This window comes from Microcaecilia unicolor, chromosome 1, assembly GCF_901765095.1.
Source record: "Microcaecilia unicolor chromosome 1, aMicUni1.1, whole genome shotgun sequence".
NCBI lineage: Eukaryota > Metazoa > Chordata > Amphibia > Gymnophiona > Siphonopidae > Microcaecilia > Microcaecilia unicolor.
The window spans coordinates 152,966,929-152,986,887 of NC_044031.1; the positions used below are offsets into that span (position 1 = coordinate 152,966,929).

At 44.7% G+C, this 19,959-nt stretch overlaps 1 protein-coding gene across 3 annotated transcripts in view; it reads left to right on the top strand.

Annotated features, from left to right (window-relative positions):
- BZW2 (basic leucine zipper and W2 domains 2) overlaps positions 1-19,959 on the top strand; it is a 148,260-nt gene that overhangs the window by 96,919 nt on the left and 31,382 nt on the right. For all 3 annotated transcript variants that reach the window (XM_030189961.1, XM_030189960.1, XM_030189962.1), the window contains exon 7: positions 19,104-19,213. In XM_030189961.1, coding sequence (XP_030045821.1) covers positions 19,104-19,213 — 110 coding nt within the window. The remainder of the gene's footprint in view (positions 1-19,103; positions 19,214-19,959) is intronic.

Below are 19,959 nucleotides of genomic sequence, written 5' to 3' on the forward strand. Positions count from 1 at the left end.
CCTTTGTTAATATGTGGAATACATCTGGTCTGGTCTTCCACGATGGTATTTTTAAACTACATCCTTGCCTGATTTAAAATCCTAATCTTTGTGGTCAATCTTTTTAGCTTCTTTTTAACTATTTTTCTCATTTTTTCGTAGTTGCCCTTTCAAAAATTTAATGCTGCTACAGTTGATTTCCTTAGTTACTTCACTCCAGATATCAGCTCAAATCTGATCATGTTATGATCACTGTTTCCCAGCAGATCCATCACTGTTACCTCTTGTACCATGCCCTGCATTCTACTAAGAACTAGATCTAAAACAGTTCCCTCTGTTATCAGTTCTTGGACCAGTTGGTCCAAGAAGCAGTCATTTATTATATCTAGGACTTTTACTTTCCTAACACTCTCTGATGTAACATTTATCCAGTCAATAAAGGGGTAATTGAATTCACCCATTATTATAATGTTGCCCAGTTTGTCAGCTTTCCTAATTTCTGCAAACATCTCTTCATCTGTTCGTTCTGTCCTGGCGGATGGTAGTACAGCCCTACCAGTATACTCTTTCCCTTCACACATGGAATTTCTATCCACAAGGATTCCACTCTGTTTCATATAGAATGTTTATTTTGTTTAACTCAATTCCATCTGTAACATATAGCACAAACCCCTCTCCAATTTAATCCAGTCTATTATTGCGATATAATTTGTACCCTGATAACACAGTGTCCCTTTGATTGTTCTTCTTCCACCAGGTCTCTGAGATGCCTATTATATCTACCCCTTCATTTAGTGCTATATATTCCAAATCTCCCATCTTATTTTTTGGGCTTCTAGCATTTGTATATAGACACTTCAAATTGTGTTTTTCCTTGCATCTACAAGCTGCTTTGAAGTTGATGGGGATAATTTGCATCCTTTACTCTGTTCTCCCATTAAACATTCTTGGCTTTCTTTCACCATTATTGACACCTCTCTATTGAGATTCCCTAAAGATCCTGTTTCAATAGTTTTCTTCAAAGATATTCCACACTGAACCATGTGCTCCTGAGCGACTGTTGGCTCCACCCCCCCCCTCCCATTTTAGTTTAAAAGCTGCTCCATCTCCTTCTTAAATGTTAGTGTCAGCAGCCTGGTTCCATCCCGGTTAAGGTGGAGTATGTCCTTTTGGAACAGGCTCCTCCTTTCCCAGAATGTCACCCAGTTCCTAACAAATTTAAATTCTTCATCTCTACACCATCATATCAACCATGCATTGAGATTTCAGAGCTCTGCCTTCCTTTTGAGTCTGGCGCGTGGAACAGGTAGCATTTCTGAAAATGCTACCCTGGAGGATCTGGATTTGAGCTTTCTACCTAAGATCCTAAATTTGGCTTCCAGAACCTCCCTCCCACATTCTTCTATGTTATTGGTACCCACATGTACCAAGACAGCCAGCTCCTCCATAGTACTATCTAAAATCCTATCTAGGTGACATGTGAGGTTGCCACCTTCATGCCAGGCAAGCAAATGACCAGGCGATCCTCATGTTCACCAGTCACCCAGCTATCTACATGCTTAAAGATTGAATCACCAAGTAGAATAGCTGTCCTAACCCTTCCCTCCTCGGCAGAAGCTCCTGGAGACACATACGCAGTGTGAGAGGATATTGCATCCCCAGGTGGGCAGGTCCTGGCTACAGGATTGCTTCCTACTTCACCAGAGTGATGCCCTCCTTTTAGGAGACCTCTTCTGCAGGGCACACAGGGGCTGCCAGACTGGAGGTGGGACTTGTCTACAATGTCCCTGTAGGCTTCCTCTATGTACCTCTCTGTCTTCCTCAGTTACTCAAAGTTTGCTACTCTAGCCTTGAGAACGGACTTATTCTATGAGAGCTAGGAGCTCTTTGCATCAAGCACACACATATAACCTCTCACCAACTGGGAGATAAACATACTGTACATCTGACTGCTGTTTGCATCTTCATATTTTTCTTTTATTTAATAAAAGCTTCTTAAGGTACTAGGGATATTAGATTAATATGAAGAGCCTTAAGATTATGATGGACTAGTAAAAAAGGCCCGTTTCTGACACAAATGAAACGGGCACTAGCAAGGTTTTCCTCGGAGTGTGTGTGTTTGGGAGAGTGTATGTGAGAGTGAGTGTTTGAGAGTCAGAGTGAAAGTGTGAGTCCAATCCATGCTCCTCTGTCACCTGGCCCCTCCATTCATCCCTATCCAGCAATTCCGCTGTCTCCCTGAGGCCTGCCCTGCAATCCATATGCATCCATGGCCATCTGTCCCCTCCATTCATCCCTATCCAGCAATTCCCCTCTCCATGAGTCCTGCCCTTCCAATCCATGCCCATCCATGCTCCTTTGTCACCTGGCCCCTGCATTTTTCCCTATCCAGCATTTCCCCTCTCTGCCTGAGGCCTGCCCTGCAATCCATATCCATCCATGGCCATCTGTCCCCTCCATTCATCCCTATCCAGCAATTGCCCTCTCCCTGAGTCCTGCCCTTCCAATCCATGCTCCTCTTTCACCTGGCCCCTCCATTCATCCCTATCCAGCAATTCCCCTCTCTGCCTGAGGCCTGCCCTGCAATCCATATGCATCCATGCCCATCTGTGCCCTCCATTCATCCCTATCCAGCAATTCCCCTCTCCCTGAGTCCTGCCCTTCCAATCCATGCCCATCCATGCTCATCTGTCACCTGGCCCCTCCATTTTTCCCTATCCAGCATTTCCCCTCTCTGCCTGAGGCCTGCCCTGCAATCCATATCCATCCATGGCCATCTGTCCCCTCCATTCATCCCTATTCAGCAATTCCCGTCTCCCTGAGTCCTGCCCTTCCAATCCATGCCCATCCATGCTCATCTGTCACCTGGCCCCTCCATTTTTCCCTATCCAGCAATTGCCCTGTCTCCCTGAGGCCTGCCCTGCAATCCATATCCATCCATGCCCATCTGTCCCCTCTATTCATCCCTATCCAGCAATTTCCCTCTCTCCCTGAGTCCTGCCCTCCCAATCCATGCCCATCCATGCTCCTCTGTCCCCTGCCTCCTCCATTCATCCCTTTCCAACAATTGCCCTCTCTCCCTGAGCCCTGCCCTCCCAATCCATGCCCATCCATGCTCCTCTGTCCCCTGCCGCCTCCATTCATCCTTTTCCAGCAAGTCCCCTGTCTCCCTTCCATGACCCCCCCTTGCATCCATGCTCCTCTCTCTCCCATGTCCAAGCCTGGGCCGCCCTCTTCTTCCCCCCCCCCCTTCGCATCCATGGTGTCGTTTCTCCCCTGCCCTCCCGCTCCCATTGTTTTTCTTTTGTGGCCACCCTCTTCGCTCCCCCCAACATGGTTTTTATTTTTTTTTCTTGTTTTTAAATGTACCTCCGTGGCGGTTCCGGCAGCGAAGCGTCAGGGAAGGAGGCGGTGCTCCCGACGTCTAGGTTTCCCTTCGCTGTGTTCCACCTTCTTTTGACGTCATCCTTGACGTCAGAAGAAGGCGGAACACAGCGAAGGGAAGGCTAGACGTTGAGAGCGCCGCCTCCTTCCCTGACGCTTCGTTGCCGAGCGTTGCGATTGGATGAGTGTCATTGCTCCGCCCTCGACGTCATCACGTTTGACGCGTGGGCGGGGCAGACACAATGCGATCTCACCCCTTCACTTTTGGCTAACAGAGGCTTCATTCGAACGTTGGAGGTGCGTTTTATATAGAGAGATAAGGAAGCTAAGTAATTGATCTATAGGTGGAGTTTTGTTTAGATCACCTTAAGTAATAATCCAGGAAAATTTGTTGTTTTAATTATATTTCTTTTGATACTTCCTATATCTCTTCTGCCTCCCTAAATGTGAGCTAAATGATTTCTTGTAAGTACTATTGTGTGATGTTTTTGATAATTTTCAATAAAAAAAAAAAGAGCCTTGAGATTATATGGTATATTGTGTTATTTATTTGGTATTTGTTTCTCAGAAAGTAATTAAATATAATTAAACTCTGTAATTAAAACTCCCCTCTTGTTATCCTAATTAGAATAATTGACTACAAGTTGACTCTAAATGAAGAGATGTGCTAGGGGTGGGTGAGAGTTATTGAAGACTGAACTAGGCACTGCTGTGCCTTTCTAGAGGCTATCTGTTAATGCTGTAGGCTGTGTCAGAATGTTCAAGTCTTAAAACTATGGGGGAAAGGGTATAGAGACTAGTTAATAAAATTTGCTTTTTAAAATTCTAACTATCTTAATCAATAAACCTACAATTCCTCTTTTAAACACCAATCTTTAAATCACCAAAGCACAAAGTAAAATAATGTTCACTTACCTAGAGAAATGTCATCTTCTCTCAGAACTTCCCAGAAAGAAAGTTACCTGGAACCTTTCCTCTCTATATAGTTTTGATTCTAAGGGGACTGCTTCAAACAGACCCTTTGACGTTAGCACAGTAATCAGGTTGCCCTAGTAACCTTTGCAGCTATTCTACCTTCCTCATACCTTAGTTAACACCTAATTCAGGTCAGTAGCACTGCTACCTCTCTTCCAACCAAAGAACAGAAATAACTCTTTTAAAACGGAGTTTGATACTTGCTACTATCCTTTTTAACGCTCTTGGCTGTTACAGTTAAGTTTCACAGTTAAGTTTCTACCTCTAGAAGAAAGTTTCAGTTTAATACTTTGGGAAAAAGGGTTGTACACTATCAGGCTTATTTTCGAAAGAGAAGGACGCCCATCTTCCGACACAAATCGGGAGATGGGCGTCCTTCTCTCAGGGTCGCCCAAATCGGCATAATCGAAAGCCAATTTTGGGCGCCCTCGACTGTTTTCCGTCGCGGGGACGACCAAAGTTCACGGGGCTGTTTCGGCAGCGTAGCAAAGGCAGGACTGGGGCATGCTTAAGAGATGGGCGTCCTCGGCTGATAATGGAAAAAAGAAGATTGTCCCTGTCGAGCACTTGGCCGACTTTACTTGGTGCATTTTTTCTTGCGACCAAGCCTCAAAAAGGTGCCCGAACTGACCAGATGACCACTGGAGGAATCAGGGATGACCTCCCCTTACTCTCCAGTGGTCACCAACCCCCTCCCACCCTAAAAAAAAAACTTGAAATTTTTTTTGCCAGCCTCAAATGTCATACCCAGCTCCCTGACAGTAGTATGCAGGTCCCTGGAGCAATTTTAGTGGGTGCAGTGCACTTCAGCCAGGCGGAACCAGGCCCATCCCCCCCTACCTGTTACATGTGTGGTGGTAAATGTGAGCCCTTCAAAACCCACCAGAAACCCACTGTACCCACATGTAGGTGCCCCCTTTCACCCCTTAGGGCTATGGTAGTGGTGTACAGTTGTGGGGAGTGGGTTTTTTTTTGGGGGGGGGGTTGGTGGGCTCAGTACCCAAGGTAAAGGAGCTATGCACCTGGGAGCAATTTGTGAAGTCCACTGCAGTGCCACCTAGGGTGCCCGGTTGGTGTCCTGTCATGTGAGGGGAACTAGTGCACTATGAATGTTGGCTCCTCCCACGACCAAAGGGCTTGGATTTGGTCATTTCTGAGATGGGGTCCTCGGTTTCCATTATCGCTGAAAACCGGGGACGACCATCTTTAAGGACGACCATCTCTTAAGTCGACCTAAATGTTGAGATTTGGGCGTCCCCGATCATATTATCAAAATGAAAGATGGACGCCCATCTTGTTTTAATAATACGGGTTTCCCCGCCCCTTCACGGAGCCGTCCTGCGAGGACAGCCCCAGGAAAATTTGGGTGCCTCATTCGATTATGCCCCTCCATGGAAACTAGTTAAAGCTTGTTTCTCTCTCTCTCTTTTTTTTTTTTTAATGAAGACTGAAGTAAACCTTGATGTGCCTTCTAGAGGATATTCTTAGTTTTGTTAATTCCTTTTCAAATAATCCTTAACATTCTATTTGCTTCTTTAGTAGCTATGGCACACTGGGCTGCAAGTTTCAACATATTGGACTAGATTCTATAAATAACGCCTAAAATAAATGGCACTTAACATTATTCTGTAAACTCTGACACGGTTTATAGGGTAGCGCTTAGTACAAGGAACCAATGTGACCATTTACACCAATGAAAACCTGATATAAACCCCAACATGTAAATTAAGCATGGATCCTGCTAATTCTATAACAATGCGCATAAATTTTAGGAATTACTTGACCAACCCATGCCCCTCCCATGGCTATGCCCCCTTTTTATAAAATATGCTTAAAAAGATGTGCATGTAAATTCATATTAATTACAGTTAGAAACTATAATTGTTATTGCCCAATTATTGGTACTGATTGGCTTATTAATTAAGTGGCTTGCGCAAATTGGATGCACGTACAAATTTGCGCACGCAACTCAGAGCAACATATATAGAATCCAGGGGTTGTCCATAATGACTGTATGGTTATTTTCTTAGATGATGACTTCTAACTTAGAACCCAGCATTTTGTACATGTAATTGAGATTAATTTTGTCTACATGAATCGCTTTGCACTTAGCCACATTATGTTTAATTTGCTGTTTAAATGTCCAGTGTCCTAAGTTCTTAAATTGCAAAAGGACTATCAAAAGGACACTGTCCTGCTTATAATCGAACGAGAAAAACGCCCAAGTTCCGACCTAAATCGGGAGATGGACGTTTATCTCACAAAAACGAATAAAGCGGTATAATCGAAAGCCGAACTTGGACGTTTTCAACTGCACTCCGTCGCGGATGCGGACAAAGTTGACGGGGGCGTGTCGGAGGCGTGGTGAAGGCGGAACTGGGGCGTGGTTATCACCCGAACAGAGATGGGCGCCTTTCGCCGATAATGGAAAATAAGTATGCGTTTGTAGGTAGAATTTAGGGCACTTTTCCTGGACCCTGTTTTTTCACGAATAAGGCCCCAAAAAGTGCCCTAAATGACCAGATTACCACCAGAGGGAGTCGGGGATGACCTCCCCTGACTCCCCCAGTGGTCACTAACCCCCTCCCACCACAAAACAATTATGTTTCACAACTTTTTATTTTCACCCTCAAATGTCATACCCTCCTCCCAGGCAGCAGTATGCAGGTCCCTGGAGCAGTTGTTAGGGGGTGCAGTGGACGTCAGGCAGGTGGACCCAGGTCCATCCCCCCCTACCTGTTACAATTGTGCTGCTTAATGCTTAGTCGTCCAACCCCCCCAAACCCACTGTACCCACATGTAGGTGCCCCCCTTCACCCCTTAGGGCTATAGTAATGGTGTAGACTTGTGGGCAGTGGGTTTTGAGGGGGATTTGGGGGGCTCAACACACAAGGGAAGGGTACTATGCACCTGGGAGCTCTTTTACCTTTTTTTTTTGTTTTTGTAAAAGTGCCCCCTAGGGTGCCCGGTTGGTGTCCTGGCATGTGAGGGGGACCAGTGCAGTACGAATCCTGGCCCCTCCCACGAACAAATGCCTTGGATTTATTCATTTTTGAGCTGGGCGCTTTCATTTTCCATTATCGCTGAAAAACAAAAACGCCCAGCTCACACATTGTCGAATAAAACATGGACGTCTATTTTTTTGCGAAAATACGGTTCGGTCCGCCCCTTCACGGACCCGAACTCGGAGATAAATGCCCATGGAGATAGACGTTTTCGTTCGATTATGCCCCTCTGTATACAATAAATAGTACAAAGTACCTGGAAACATACAAAAATATTAAAAGTTCAGGCAAAAGTATACTTTCTCTTACTAAACCTTCAGGTAAAGTCGACTTAATGACTTTATGTAAATATTGCATTAATGAACTGCTGTGACGCAGGTGCCTAATTCACAACAATGATAAAATGAACACATGAAAAAGAGTTGCCATTATTTTTTAAGACCTGTGCTTATCACATACCATGACTTCTTGTTCAAAAATGTTATTTCACTGGAAAATACAACTGCCTTCTTATTTCAGATGCCAATCCCTCTACCACATGCGTGGCTCTGTGTTGTTGGTTTTTTTTTTTTAAGTCACAAGATGCCAGAAGTAAAACCAAGATACTTACTTGTAGCAGGTGTTCTATTGGATGGAAGGATCGAAGTCCACACAAGCAGATGTCATCATCAGATGGAGTCCAGCACAGGCAAAAGTTTCTCTAACATTAGCTAACTTCTACAGAATTTCAGTGTCTCGACTTTGCATGTGCTGTGCTTCCTACACTGTGTTATTGCATGAGGATACCTCAGTTTATCAACCTAGAATAAAATTCCTAGTGATGGTGCGGTGAGAGGTTAGAGATTATGTGAGAGAACATCTGCTACATGTAAGGAACTTGGTTTTCTCTGATGATAAGCAGGATTTTGTGCGGCACAAGAATAGAGATCTAGGGCCTTACTGTCACACCTTTAGCCTCTTCCATTTAAACCTATAAAACTATCTCCTAGAAGCAACAAAGACCTGCAATATGCTGTCAGGCAGATTCAGGGCATCTGTAGTTACCCTTACAATCTGTAGTTACCCTCTCAACATTGCGAGGGAAAAGGACCTGATGCTGCAACGCAACACTGTTCCATGAATGTGGTGATTAAAATTTGAAAGATTCAGTCTTTCAGATCTTCTTAAGGATAACTCCTGAAAGAGAAGAAAACCACACTTGCTTTGGCTGATAGGAAGCTATAAGAAGCATAGTTCTCTGATCCAGTTTTGAGTTTTAAGAGAGTTCACCAAGAGTAGAATCAAAGGACATGCATACAGAAGACTGCCTCCTAATCCATGGAGGTTAATTTGTTGCAGAATTTTTTTGTTCTAAGGAGAGACACAGGGATCCACAATGGTTGTACCCCACTTGTGAAACATTTTCACTACTCCTGAGTTCAGAAAACATCATTGTGGTTGGAGTTAATGGATTATGTTCATGGAATCTGTCTTTTTATTCACAGGGAGAGCAGAAGGCTCCCACATTTATATCTGTACATTCTTCAGAATCTTGTGAATGGGCACAGTTATGCTTACCTTAGGAGGATGAAGAACTGGAGGATATCTAGCACTTCTGCCCTGGGCTCCTCCTTTGTCAGCTATTTCCTTAAGAAAATCTGAGGAAGAGAGGTCCTCTGGGGAGATTGTCTTCCTTCCTATGGAGGAAAGCAGTCTGAGAGGACACCAGCAGAGCCCTCCTTTTCAGAAAGCTGTTCTTCATAAAACCCTAGGGTTCTCAAACTCAGATCCAGAAAAGCATTCTGTTGGAGAGGACTGGGTTTTTACTTGGCTAGAGGTAAAGGCCTTGGTCATCTAGATTCAGATGTCTCTCGATGCCTTGAGAAAGTTTCCTCCCTTGATGTACATGAATTTACCTTTGGGGTAGCTGTCATCACTCCCGAGTCCTTTGCATCAATTAATAGCCTCTATACTAGGGCTTCTCAACCTAGTCCTCAAGACACACCTAGCAAGCCACAATGAATATGCATGAGAGAAATGTTCATACCCTACCTCCATGGTATGCACATTTTTCATACATATTCATTGTGGGTATCCTGAAAATCTGGCTGTCTAGGTGTGTCTCAAGGACTGGATTGAGAATCCCTGCTCTAAGCAGAACATGATCTCGAGGATCAGATGCATGACACTATACATTGGCATCAATGGTTTTGAAACTAAAGCATTGCATTGAGCCAAAAATCTAGCCAATCTCTCCTTCATCTTCTTTTTGAGTTCATTCTTGAAGACTGCCAATGCCAAGGTGGAAGAGGACAGAGTAGGTAAAACCAAATACTTCTGGGTCACTTGAGGGTAACAATGGCATGATCCCAGGTCCTTGGAGGCTGATGCAGTCCTTACTACACCGAGGAGATTAAGTGGTCCTCTGTCTGGGAATGTTTGAAAATAGACATAGATAGATAGATAGATAGATAGATAGATAGATAGATAGATAGATAGATAGATATCTTATATCTATCCAAACTGATTTATAAAACAGATTACACAGTTAGTAGTTTGGATTAGAATTGCTGGTTTAGATCGGTAGTATACAGCCTGATTATAGACAAATAGAATCAGTGCCTTATATTATTCAAATCAAAAATGCCAGACTCTTGCTCATATTTTGCTTTTATATGTTGATCAACACTGCCACACTGTGGACAAATTGAGAAAACATACATCTTCTCAGGCATCCTATGATAGATCAGAACTTTGGACTTGGTTTCCTTCTGTCATTTTTCAGGCATCTATCCTGTGCAAACTCAGTGCAAGGGATACTAGTGCCATTAAAACTGGATTAAAATGCTTAAATAAGACTTCTTTACATGTGACTTTCCCTTTTTCCTTAGGAAAATAGAAAAAAAATTACCCTTGTCAAGTCGTACCAGCTGAGGCGCACCTACCAGTGGATTTATTTGAAAACGAGGGGCTACAGATAACTGGTCCCGCCCTCGGGGTAGTTTGCTTTGCCTTCCACAGTCATCATTCTTCCTCCCGATAAGGAGGGGGGCCTTGGAGCTGGGAGGGAGGGAGGGGGGAGAGCCCTGGAGCTGGGGGCCTTGGAGCTGGGAGGGAGCTCGGAGGGGATGGCCTGGGAGCTCGGAAGGAGCGGCCCTGGAGCTCAGAGGGAGGGGTGGCCAGCCCTGGAGCTAGGGTGAGAGTGGAGCCTAGGGTAGGGGTGGAGCTAGGGTGGGGGCAGGCTAGGATGAGGCCCCATCAAATTGGTCTGCATAGGGCCCCAAACTTGCTAAGATCAGCCCTGGCAATTTATCCCACACATATACATCCTAAGCTGGATCTCAGTCCACCCACAACTCAGAGCCTTCTCCTCAGAGACTCTGAAGAGTTCTATCATGATGACCTTAGTAATTCCCATTATAATGGGGGTTTACACATGGTACAGACTTTAAATAAACTGGAACCAGTTTGACAGCATGAAGGAGCTGGAGAACACAGACTGGACAGCGCTAATGCCAGCCTCCTTTAGTGCCAACGAATTGCCTGGGCTGAAACTCAAATACCCACATGGAACCCCACTGCCTTAGGAAACCAAATGTTAAAAACTGAAAAGGACAGGAGGGACCCAAATAGCTTTTCAACTCAGATTATTTACTCAATCACTCTTTAATGAATAATAAACACTTTCATATTTAAAAGAGCCTTTGCCATGGGGTGCACACTCCTGCTGGTACCTTTTCGTAAATCTACTTATAGGAATCGGGGAGGGGTGTCTGACATCTCATATACATCTCATTGACATCTCTGTCAATATTTTCCTAATAAAAGCAACTAGGTTACTTACGTCAGACGAGTGCGGGCCCAGGAGGAAAGGCGGGACGTCCGAAGAAGCGATCAGCTGTTCTTGCCCGTGCAGCGCCTTCACACAGAGGTGAGAGGCGCTGTGAGGGCCCGGTATCAGACGGAGGGGGGCCCGGTGGAGGGGGGGAGCAGCAGCAACGACCTCGGGGGGGGGCAGCGGGGGCGGGGCACGGGGGCGGAGGATGGCGGGAGCTGTCATTTCAAAGAAAGGAGGAGAAAGAGAGGAAGGGAGGGAGGGAGGGGGCCGGGGCTGCCTAAAGTTATGATTTTAATGCAGGGGGGAGTGGGGAGCAGCGACGACCTCGGGCGGGGGGGCAAGGACGTCGATAAAGGACCTCGGGCAGGGGGGGGGGCAAGGACGTCCATAAAGGACGTGTTTTTTTTTTCTGACGTCCTTGGCATGCGCAGAGCAGCCAGCATAACGCTTGGCTGCTCTGCGCATGCTCTACAGGCCAATTTTCCGATGGTTTTATGAAGGGTTAGAGAATGCAAGTGAGCTGCAATGAGCAGCTCATTTGCATTCCCTTTCTTTCGTGCATAGCCGTTCCGTACCGATTCATTATGGAATTCGGTACGGAATGGCTCTAACGAGGACTTTAGTGCGTCCCCCCCTCAGTTGTGGCTGCCTGTGGGGTGGGGGAGAGGAAGAGGCCCTGAGAATGGATGTCTGCATCCCTCATGGTCAAGGACTCCCCATTCTCTGTATGTTCTCTGCATTCAAATCTTACCTCTATTTTCAACAGGTTCACGGGTATCCACAGCAGGTAGTTTTTCTCCCGCTTTCCACCTCATGTGTCTCCCCGCTAGGTTCTATCCTTCTTTATGTGGTGAACCCCAGTCCCCTTTTATGAAGTGCCCACCCATTCTGAAGGTTGTTGGGGGTGGGGAGGGGGGATGCATATATGCACTGAACATAGGCGGTCGGTGGCCCAACTGTTTGGGGAGGCTAAAGGGGGCGGGGTTAGGGGTGGGGCCAGGGGTGGAGCTTAAATCCATAATTGATAACACGCAGAAAAAATAAATAAAAATAAAAGTCACAATTAATACCTTTTATTAAATTTAGATATTAGATATGTATCATATGTCAAAGAATAAAGTGGTTGCTCAAAGCATATTCTAACCACAATCGCTCAACTGCAAAACACTATGCACAACTTTGTCCAAAAACACACTCAGAACCTTACTGTACCATAAATATTACACTGGGTAGACCTAGTACACCAATATACCACCCATATGGAACATGCAGACCGTCAACAATATGAAACAAGGGATCATATCATCACAATTCTCATGTAGAGCCACAAAACACCCTAATTCATGTTTAATGTGGGATAAAATGCCATAAATAAGTAAATAAATATAAACTTTTAATGTTGAGCACCTGATTCTCAAAGTGGACATATTCCAAACACTATAATGAAAATAAAATGATCTTTTCTACCTTTGTTGTCTGGTGACTTTTTCTGATCATGCTGGCCCAGTATCCGTTCTGCTGCTATCTTTCCTCAGTGCAGGTCAGGAAGTCATCCTCCTTAAATATCTCCCTGGCAACCCAGGACACCTCCAGCCAACCCCCTCTGCTTTCCCAGCAGTAAGGTAAACAAACCATAAACCAATTTCTACAACTGCTAGAGGGCTTTCACTGCAACTCCTGCTGTGAGGATGGAGGTAAATCAACAATTTAATCCCCTCAGAGCAGCTGGACTCCACAGCTGATCCTTTCTGCTGCAGCAGGGGGGAAGCTTAGCCTCTCCAAGCCTCTTATACCGGGCGCCTATGGCACTGAATGTCTTTTCCACATTATTCAACACAGTCCTACAATCCTCCATAGTTATGGAACAACAACATTTCTAAATTCTATCCTGCAAATTAATTTCAAAGTGGCCACAAGTGCGTGCCTACCATGGCCTTGAGCCCTTAAGTCATGGTGAGGGAGAGGGGTTCTGGTTATAGTTCCTATTCTAAATTACCTGCAGGTGGCTACAGCCCAGTGCCTATATAATTCCCCTAGCCTGTGCCCTTCTGTACCTGATGTATTATATTGCAATTGTGATGAAGTAAACATCCATCTAATGCTTTTACCGTTGTTTTCCCTTTTCTCCTCAGCACTATATACCATTGCTGATATACTCAATGTGAAAAGATGACCCAGCTGTTTGTAGCTCCTTCTGAAAATTTTATGGTCCTATTCTGGTTTTCCCCTCTTCTAGGTGTTATTAGGGGAGCTGACCAGTGGACCAGTACTCAGTGACAATGGACCAGGTATTTCACCGAGTACTGGGGGACCTAAGGCTGCCTCACTAAGACCTCTAGACTCCATCTTATTTCAACAGACATGTGCATGAGATAATAATATTCTAGGTCATCTTTACTTACTGAGTTTGATCATATTCTGATATGGAGAGAGTAACTATCTTGTAAGTTTCATCTGTTTGACTGATTGTCTAATGTCAGATAGAACCTGGGGAAATCTATTATCATATACAGTGGGGGAAATAAGTATTTGATCCCTTGCTGATTTTGTAAGTTTGCCCACTGACAAAGACATGAGCAGCCCATAATTGAAGGGTAGGTTATTGGTACCAGTGAGAGATAGCACATCACAAATTAAATCCGGAAAATCACATTGTGGAAAGTATATGAATTTATTTGCATTCTGCAGAGGGAAATAAGTATTTGATCCCCCACCAACCAGTAAGAGATCTGGCCCCTACAGACCAGGTAGATGCTCCAAATCAACTCGTTACCTGCATGACAGACAGCTGTCGGCAATGGTCACCTGTATGAAAGACACCTGTCCACAGACTCAGTGAATCAGTCAGACTCTAACCTCTACAAAATGGCCAAGAGCAAGGAGCTGTCTAAGGATGTCAGGGACAAGATCATACACCTGCACAAGGCTGGAATGGGCTACAAAACCATCAGTAAGACGCTGGGCGAGAAGGAGACAACTGTTGGTGCCATAGTAAGAAAATGGAAGAAGTACAAAATGACTGTCAATCGACAAAGATCTGGGGCTCCACGCAAAATCTCACCTCGTGGGGTATCCTTGATCATGAGGAAGGTTAGAAATCAGCCTACAACTACAAGGGGGGAACTTGTCAATGATCTCAAGGCAGCTGGGACCACTGTCACCACGAAAACCATTGGTAACACATTACGACATAACGGATTGCAATCCTGCAGTGCCCGCAAGGTCCCCCTGCTCCGGAAGGCACATGTGACGGCCCGTCTGAAGTTTGCCAGTGAACACCTGGATGATGCCGAGAGTGATTGGGAGAAGGTGCTGTGGTCAGATGAGACAAAAATTGAGCTCTTTGGCATGAACTCAACTCGCCGTGTTTGGAGGAAGAGAAATGCTGCCTATGACCCAAAGAACACCGTCCCCACTGTCAAGCATGGAGGTGGAAATGTTATGTTTTGGGGGTGTTTCTCTGCTAAGGGCACAGGACTACTTCACCGCATCAATGGGAGAATGGATGGGGCCATGTACCGTACAATTCTGAGTGACAACCTCCTTCCCTCCGCCAGGGCCTTAAAAATGGGTCGTGGCTGGGTCTTCCAGCACGACAATGACCCAAAACATACAGCCAAGGCAACAAAGGAGTGGCTCAGGAAGAAGCACATTAGGGTCATGGAGTGGCCTAGCCAGTCACCAGACCTTAATCCCATTGAAAACTTATGGAGGGAGCTGAAGCTGCGAGTTGCCAAGCGACAGCCCAGAACTCTTAATGATTTAGAGATGATCTGCAAAGAGGAGTGGACCAAAATTCCTCCTGACATGTGTGCAAACCTCATCATCAACTACAGAAGACGTCTGACCGCTGTGCTTGCCAACAAGGGTTTTGCCACCAAGTATTAGGTCTTGTTTGCCAGAGGGATTAAATACTTATTTCCCTCTGCAGAATGCAAATAAATTCATATACTTTCCACAATGTGATTTTCCGGATTTAATTTGTGATGTGCTATCTCTCACTGTTACCAATAACCTACCCTTCAATTATGGGCTGCTCATGTCTTTGTCAGTGGGCAAACTTACAAAATCAGCAAGGGATCAAATACTTATTTCCCCCACTGTACATCTGATTCCATCACTGAGTATAATAAGAAAAAGAAGGAGAGACAGTTTTTAGTTCTAAAGATTACAAGTTTATTTTAATACTCACCAATTAATATACGATTACAATGCACGCATATGTTCTTTCAGGAGGAGATTCATGTGGCCCGACCTCTTGGGTCTGACATGCCTCAGGAATTCTACTCTTACAGCAAAAGTTGTCAGCTTTTATATTCTCTTGACTGCATTGAACTCTATGGGTTCTCATAGATCTCGCTTATCAATTTGATTATCAGATTACACCCTGACCACAAAATGTTCTCCGGAAGCTTCTTCTGCAGATGTTCTAACACCTATCCCCTCTTAGCTTCCCGTTCTTTCACACCTACCATAGGTGTTGTTTGCTTCATGCTATTTTTGATCAGTTTCGTTTCTCTTATCAGTTGTTCAGTTTCATTTCTCCACTGCCAACTGTCCTGTAATTAGAAACTTCTTCTAAGCAACAGGCCATTCTCCTTGACCTAAGTCATTCAGCCAGCAAACCCTTAGGCCTTAAATCTAGGCTCTAGGTTTTTAAACTTGCACCATATCTCTACACTTCCTCGCCCTCACCAATGTGGTTTGGTTGTGGGTAAGGGTGTTTGTTATCAGAGAGCAAACATCATCTATGCGCTACCTATGGTTATCTGCAAATTTGTACTTGGCAGATCACTAGTGCTAGACAACATACCTATTATTTACACAACTCTGTGCTGTGGGGCTCTATGGTAAGGGGGGAGAGGCTGGATGGGCATTTCTGTTGCTCAACAGAAATGCCCACCCAGCCTCCCCCCCTTACCCTACAGCCATGCAGTTTGGAAGGAAGAGGTGGCCTTCTGTATGGCCACACTTATGACACATATGTACCAAAGTTTCTCTGTCACACTTCACCTGTCATGCAACCCAGCTTGCTGACTCCTCTCACATCAACCCCAGCATTTGATAATATGTAGTGCACAAAGTAGAGACACATGCCCTGTTATATGAAAAATATCCAACGTGTATTTAACAAAAAAAAAGGGAGGCCACATCCTCCTCCCTGCAAGGCGTTGTGCAGCAGGCTAACGAGCAGCACCAGGAGCAGCCTCTGCACCCTGAAGTGCTGCTCATTAGCCTGCCGCATTGCCGACACCTCCAGCCTCATTGCTGACACCTCCTGCTGCAACTGGTTTTGGCTATTCACCAGTTGCTGCAGGAGGCGCAGGGCTGGGGATGGTGCTGGGGCTGGTGATGGTGATGGGGCTGGTGCTGGGGATGGTGTGGAGAGGGCTGGAGGTGTTGGGCCCTCCTCCTCAAGGGGAGGCATGTCATGCCAGGGGTCGTCCTCCTCCTCCTCCTGCTCCACCATCGCTGCAGGCAGTCCTGCCTCCTGCTCCTCCTCCACCACCGGAGCAGGCAGTCCTGCCTCCTCCTCCTCCTGCTCCTCCTCCTGCTGCTGGTGCCCTGTGTATGTAAAAGGATTGTCATTGAGATCAGTACATTCAACATGGCTTGCATAGTGCAGGAGCTGGCTGGCTGGCATGAGGCAGGAATGGGGAAAGGTGGGGTCAGTTGTGAGCCCTGGGCTAGACACATGGGGTGTGAGATGCATGAGATGACATGACAGGGACCCCTGGAAGCTGGGCTGAAAAAGGAGTACACTATAAGATGTGTTGGCAGGGAACACTCATTCTTCAGCAGCATGTTAGCATTTTGAGTTGTGACAATGGTAGGATGACCATTTTTTGTGTGTGGGGGGGGGGGAGGAGGGGTGGAAACACTATTTCTTTACATTACTTTTAAATCATGCTATGACATCCACTAAGAGCAGGGCATCAGGCAAGAATACCATGAAACAGTATCCACCCCAGACCTTCGGTGGGCCTTGTAAAATGGATGTCCTTCGGCAGTTCTGTAAGAAACACGCCTTTGTTACTGTATTTTATACTTATGAATATTCCTTATATTTCCCCTACCTGGATGTCCGCAACTACATGCACTACTTATGGGACAACCAGGTACATCAGAGAAGTCCAAAGTATAGTAATAAGGACGTCTTTCTCGTTGAACCACCGAAGGATGTTGATATGAAAGTACAGTGAATGTTTTAGGGATGTCCTTTTGCAGTTCTGGAAGATGGGCATCCTTTTTACTATACTGTGGGCGTTCCTGATTTGGGCGTTTTGAACTGTGATAATGGAATGTCTAAGGACGTCCATACTATTTTTCGATTATATCTACCTGATTTTGGCTGACTTTGCGAGGGCGTCCTAATTCATTCTTGGACGACCTTTCGAAAATGCCCCTCCACGTGGTCTTTAAAAAATGAGCGATCAGCTTATCCCATATAATATTTTTGAAATGTCAGACTGTCAGACGGTGGTTCCAGCAAAATCCTTTAAACTGAAAGTACATGGTGTAGTTTCAGTTTAAAATACTTTGCTGGAACTACCCCCTGAAGGTCTGACATTTCAAAATTATTATCAGGAATAAGCTGATTGTTTGTTGATGTGTATACTTTACCATTGAATGATTGATATTAGGAGACCACAAGGTTAGTGCAATGGCCTTTATAAAATGGTCATCTTTATGGAATTCTCATATATGCGCCCTGTCTTATAACAACCTCCAACCTGTGCATTCTTGTGTCACAACTTATCTTTACAACTGGGATGTAACTGAGTTTTAGTTTAAGGAGCAGCTTCTTTAGCTGAGCTGCTTAGAGAGCTGTTCTCTCTGGTTGTTTATATTGGTTCACTTATTTCTTAACCCTGTCACACACACTCCTGTTCAACAAGGAAGCAGCTTTTTCTGATAACCCTCATTGTCCCCCCCCCCCCCCCCCCCCCGTCCAGGATTGGGGTTAGGATTCCCCCATTGTTACCATATAAGGAAAGATTCCATGCTTCTCTGGTCCTCCCTGTGACCTCAGGGTTGAGAGCTGTTTGCAAAGATTTGCCACATCTTGGCTTCTTCCAACCATGTGATTTCATGACAGATAAGGTCTACCTTCAAGGGGGAGCAACTTGGCAAGCTACTGTCATCACCTTGTGCCTTCCCTCAAACTCTTTGCTCTATGGCTATGCTCTTTATTAAATTATTTCTTGTTGATTGACTCTCTTGTCTAGCCATCCAGTAGCTTTCTACTTCCTCTGCTTGAAGTCCTGTCTAGCTTCTCTGTTCTTCTAGGCCTCAGAGTGTGACTGGTTTGGATAGAGCTCTATCCCTTCTTTACACAGAACTCATGCCCTAGGTTCACTCTCTGTTATCATTTCTTGTTCCTTTTCCTTGAGGTTGCAATTTTTATTCCAGCTCTATCGGACTCTAACAATTGGAGTATATACATCTTCACAGCTGGGTAGACTTTGCATGAAATGCCAATGTTTAAGCTTCAGTGGCTTCTGGTTATGTCATGGACTTAATTCAGTTCCATAATTTTTAAGACTGCCTTGTGCTAGGCAGCTAATTGTTGCATAACTTTTGTAAGTAGTGATCATGGGATGTTTCCTTTTTTCATAGTTAAAACGCTACACTGTAGTTTCTTATAATATCTCATTCTCTTTTAGATCAATTGGGATGTAGGTTTCCTGCATTGCTGATCTTTCAATGTGATACAAACTTTCAGGGTATTGGGAAGAATTGATAAAAAAGGCAGTTGGTGTATTGGCATTCCAGTATAATTAGTCTTTCCCCTTCCTTTGCTACCGATCCCTATACCTGTATTACATGATCTTATTATAACCATTAGTGGAGAGCCTGACACATCCTGTAAGTCACCACCTATTTCAAAATGTGATATTGAGCAGTATATATGGAGGGATTTCTTTTGTTTGTTTTAATAGGAATATCAGCATCTTTCGCTGTAAAACTTTTCAAAGCTTGGATGGCAGAAAAAGATGCCAATGCTGTTACCTCTTCTTTAAGGAAGGCCAACTTGGACAAGAGATTGCTGGTCAGTATGTTTTGCACTAAATTATATATTTGTTTACTTTGTCTTTGTATTGTAAAATGAAGAGAAAGAAGGTTAATAATTTGAACCAGTCCTTATTAACTCTTTATTATTATCTATTATCTTACAAATGTGACCTTAATTTTAGAATCACTGAAAGTTAAGAAGGATCCAAGATGATGCCAAGGCACTCGTAGCATTACCCTGGAACTTTATGCCATTTCAATCAATATTGCAGTTTTTCCTATTTTATTGACTCCTAATGGCTAAATGTAAGGGAAAGTGAGGGTTTCTTCTCAGAACGTTTCCCCCTGCTCAAACCTTAGTGACTCGGTCTATTATCCAGGCTTTTGGACCTTAAATGTCAGGTGGGGTTCCATGATTAGGATTGGCTGGGGAGTGGCCCCCTTCCTCTCTGACTGTAAAGAGAAACTACATTGAGCTCTGATATTTGAGCACCATCTCTAGCTCTGGAATTTAACCTTGAACAATGAATCATTTGGTGCAGCAGCAGAGAGAGGAATTGCATTGGATAACATTTTCAAAAAAGGAGTTGCCTCACCTGTCTTCTCTGCAGTCCTAGCAAGTTAGTTGATGTATATCAAGTATTCCTAGGGCTTTCAGTGAGGCCAAGGAGTGTTTAGGGCCTCCCCATTGAAATTAAGATTGTGGATGGTGGTGGCCTCATTATTGGTGTCTTCATTTCTCTCACCATTGGTACCTTTATTGTATCCTGTGAGTGGAAAAGC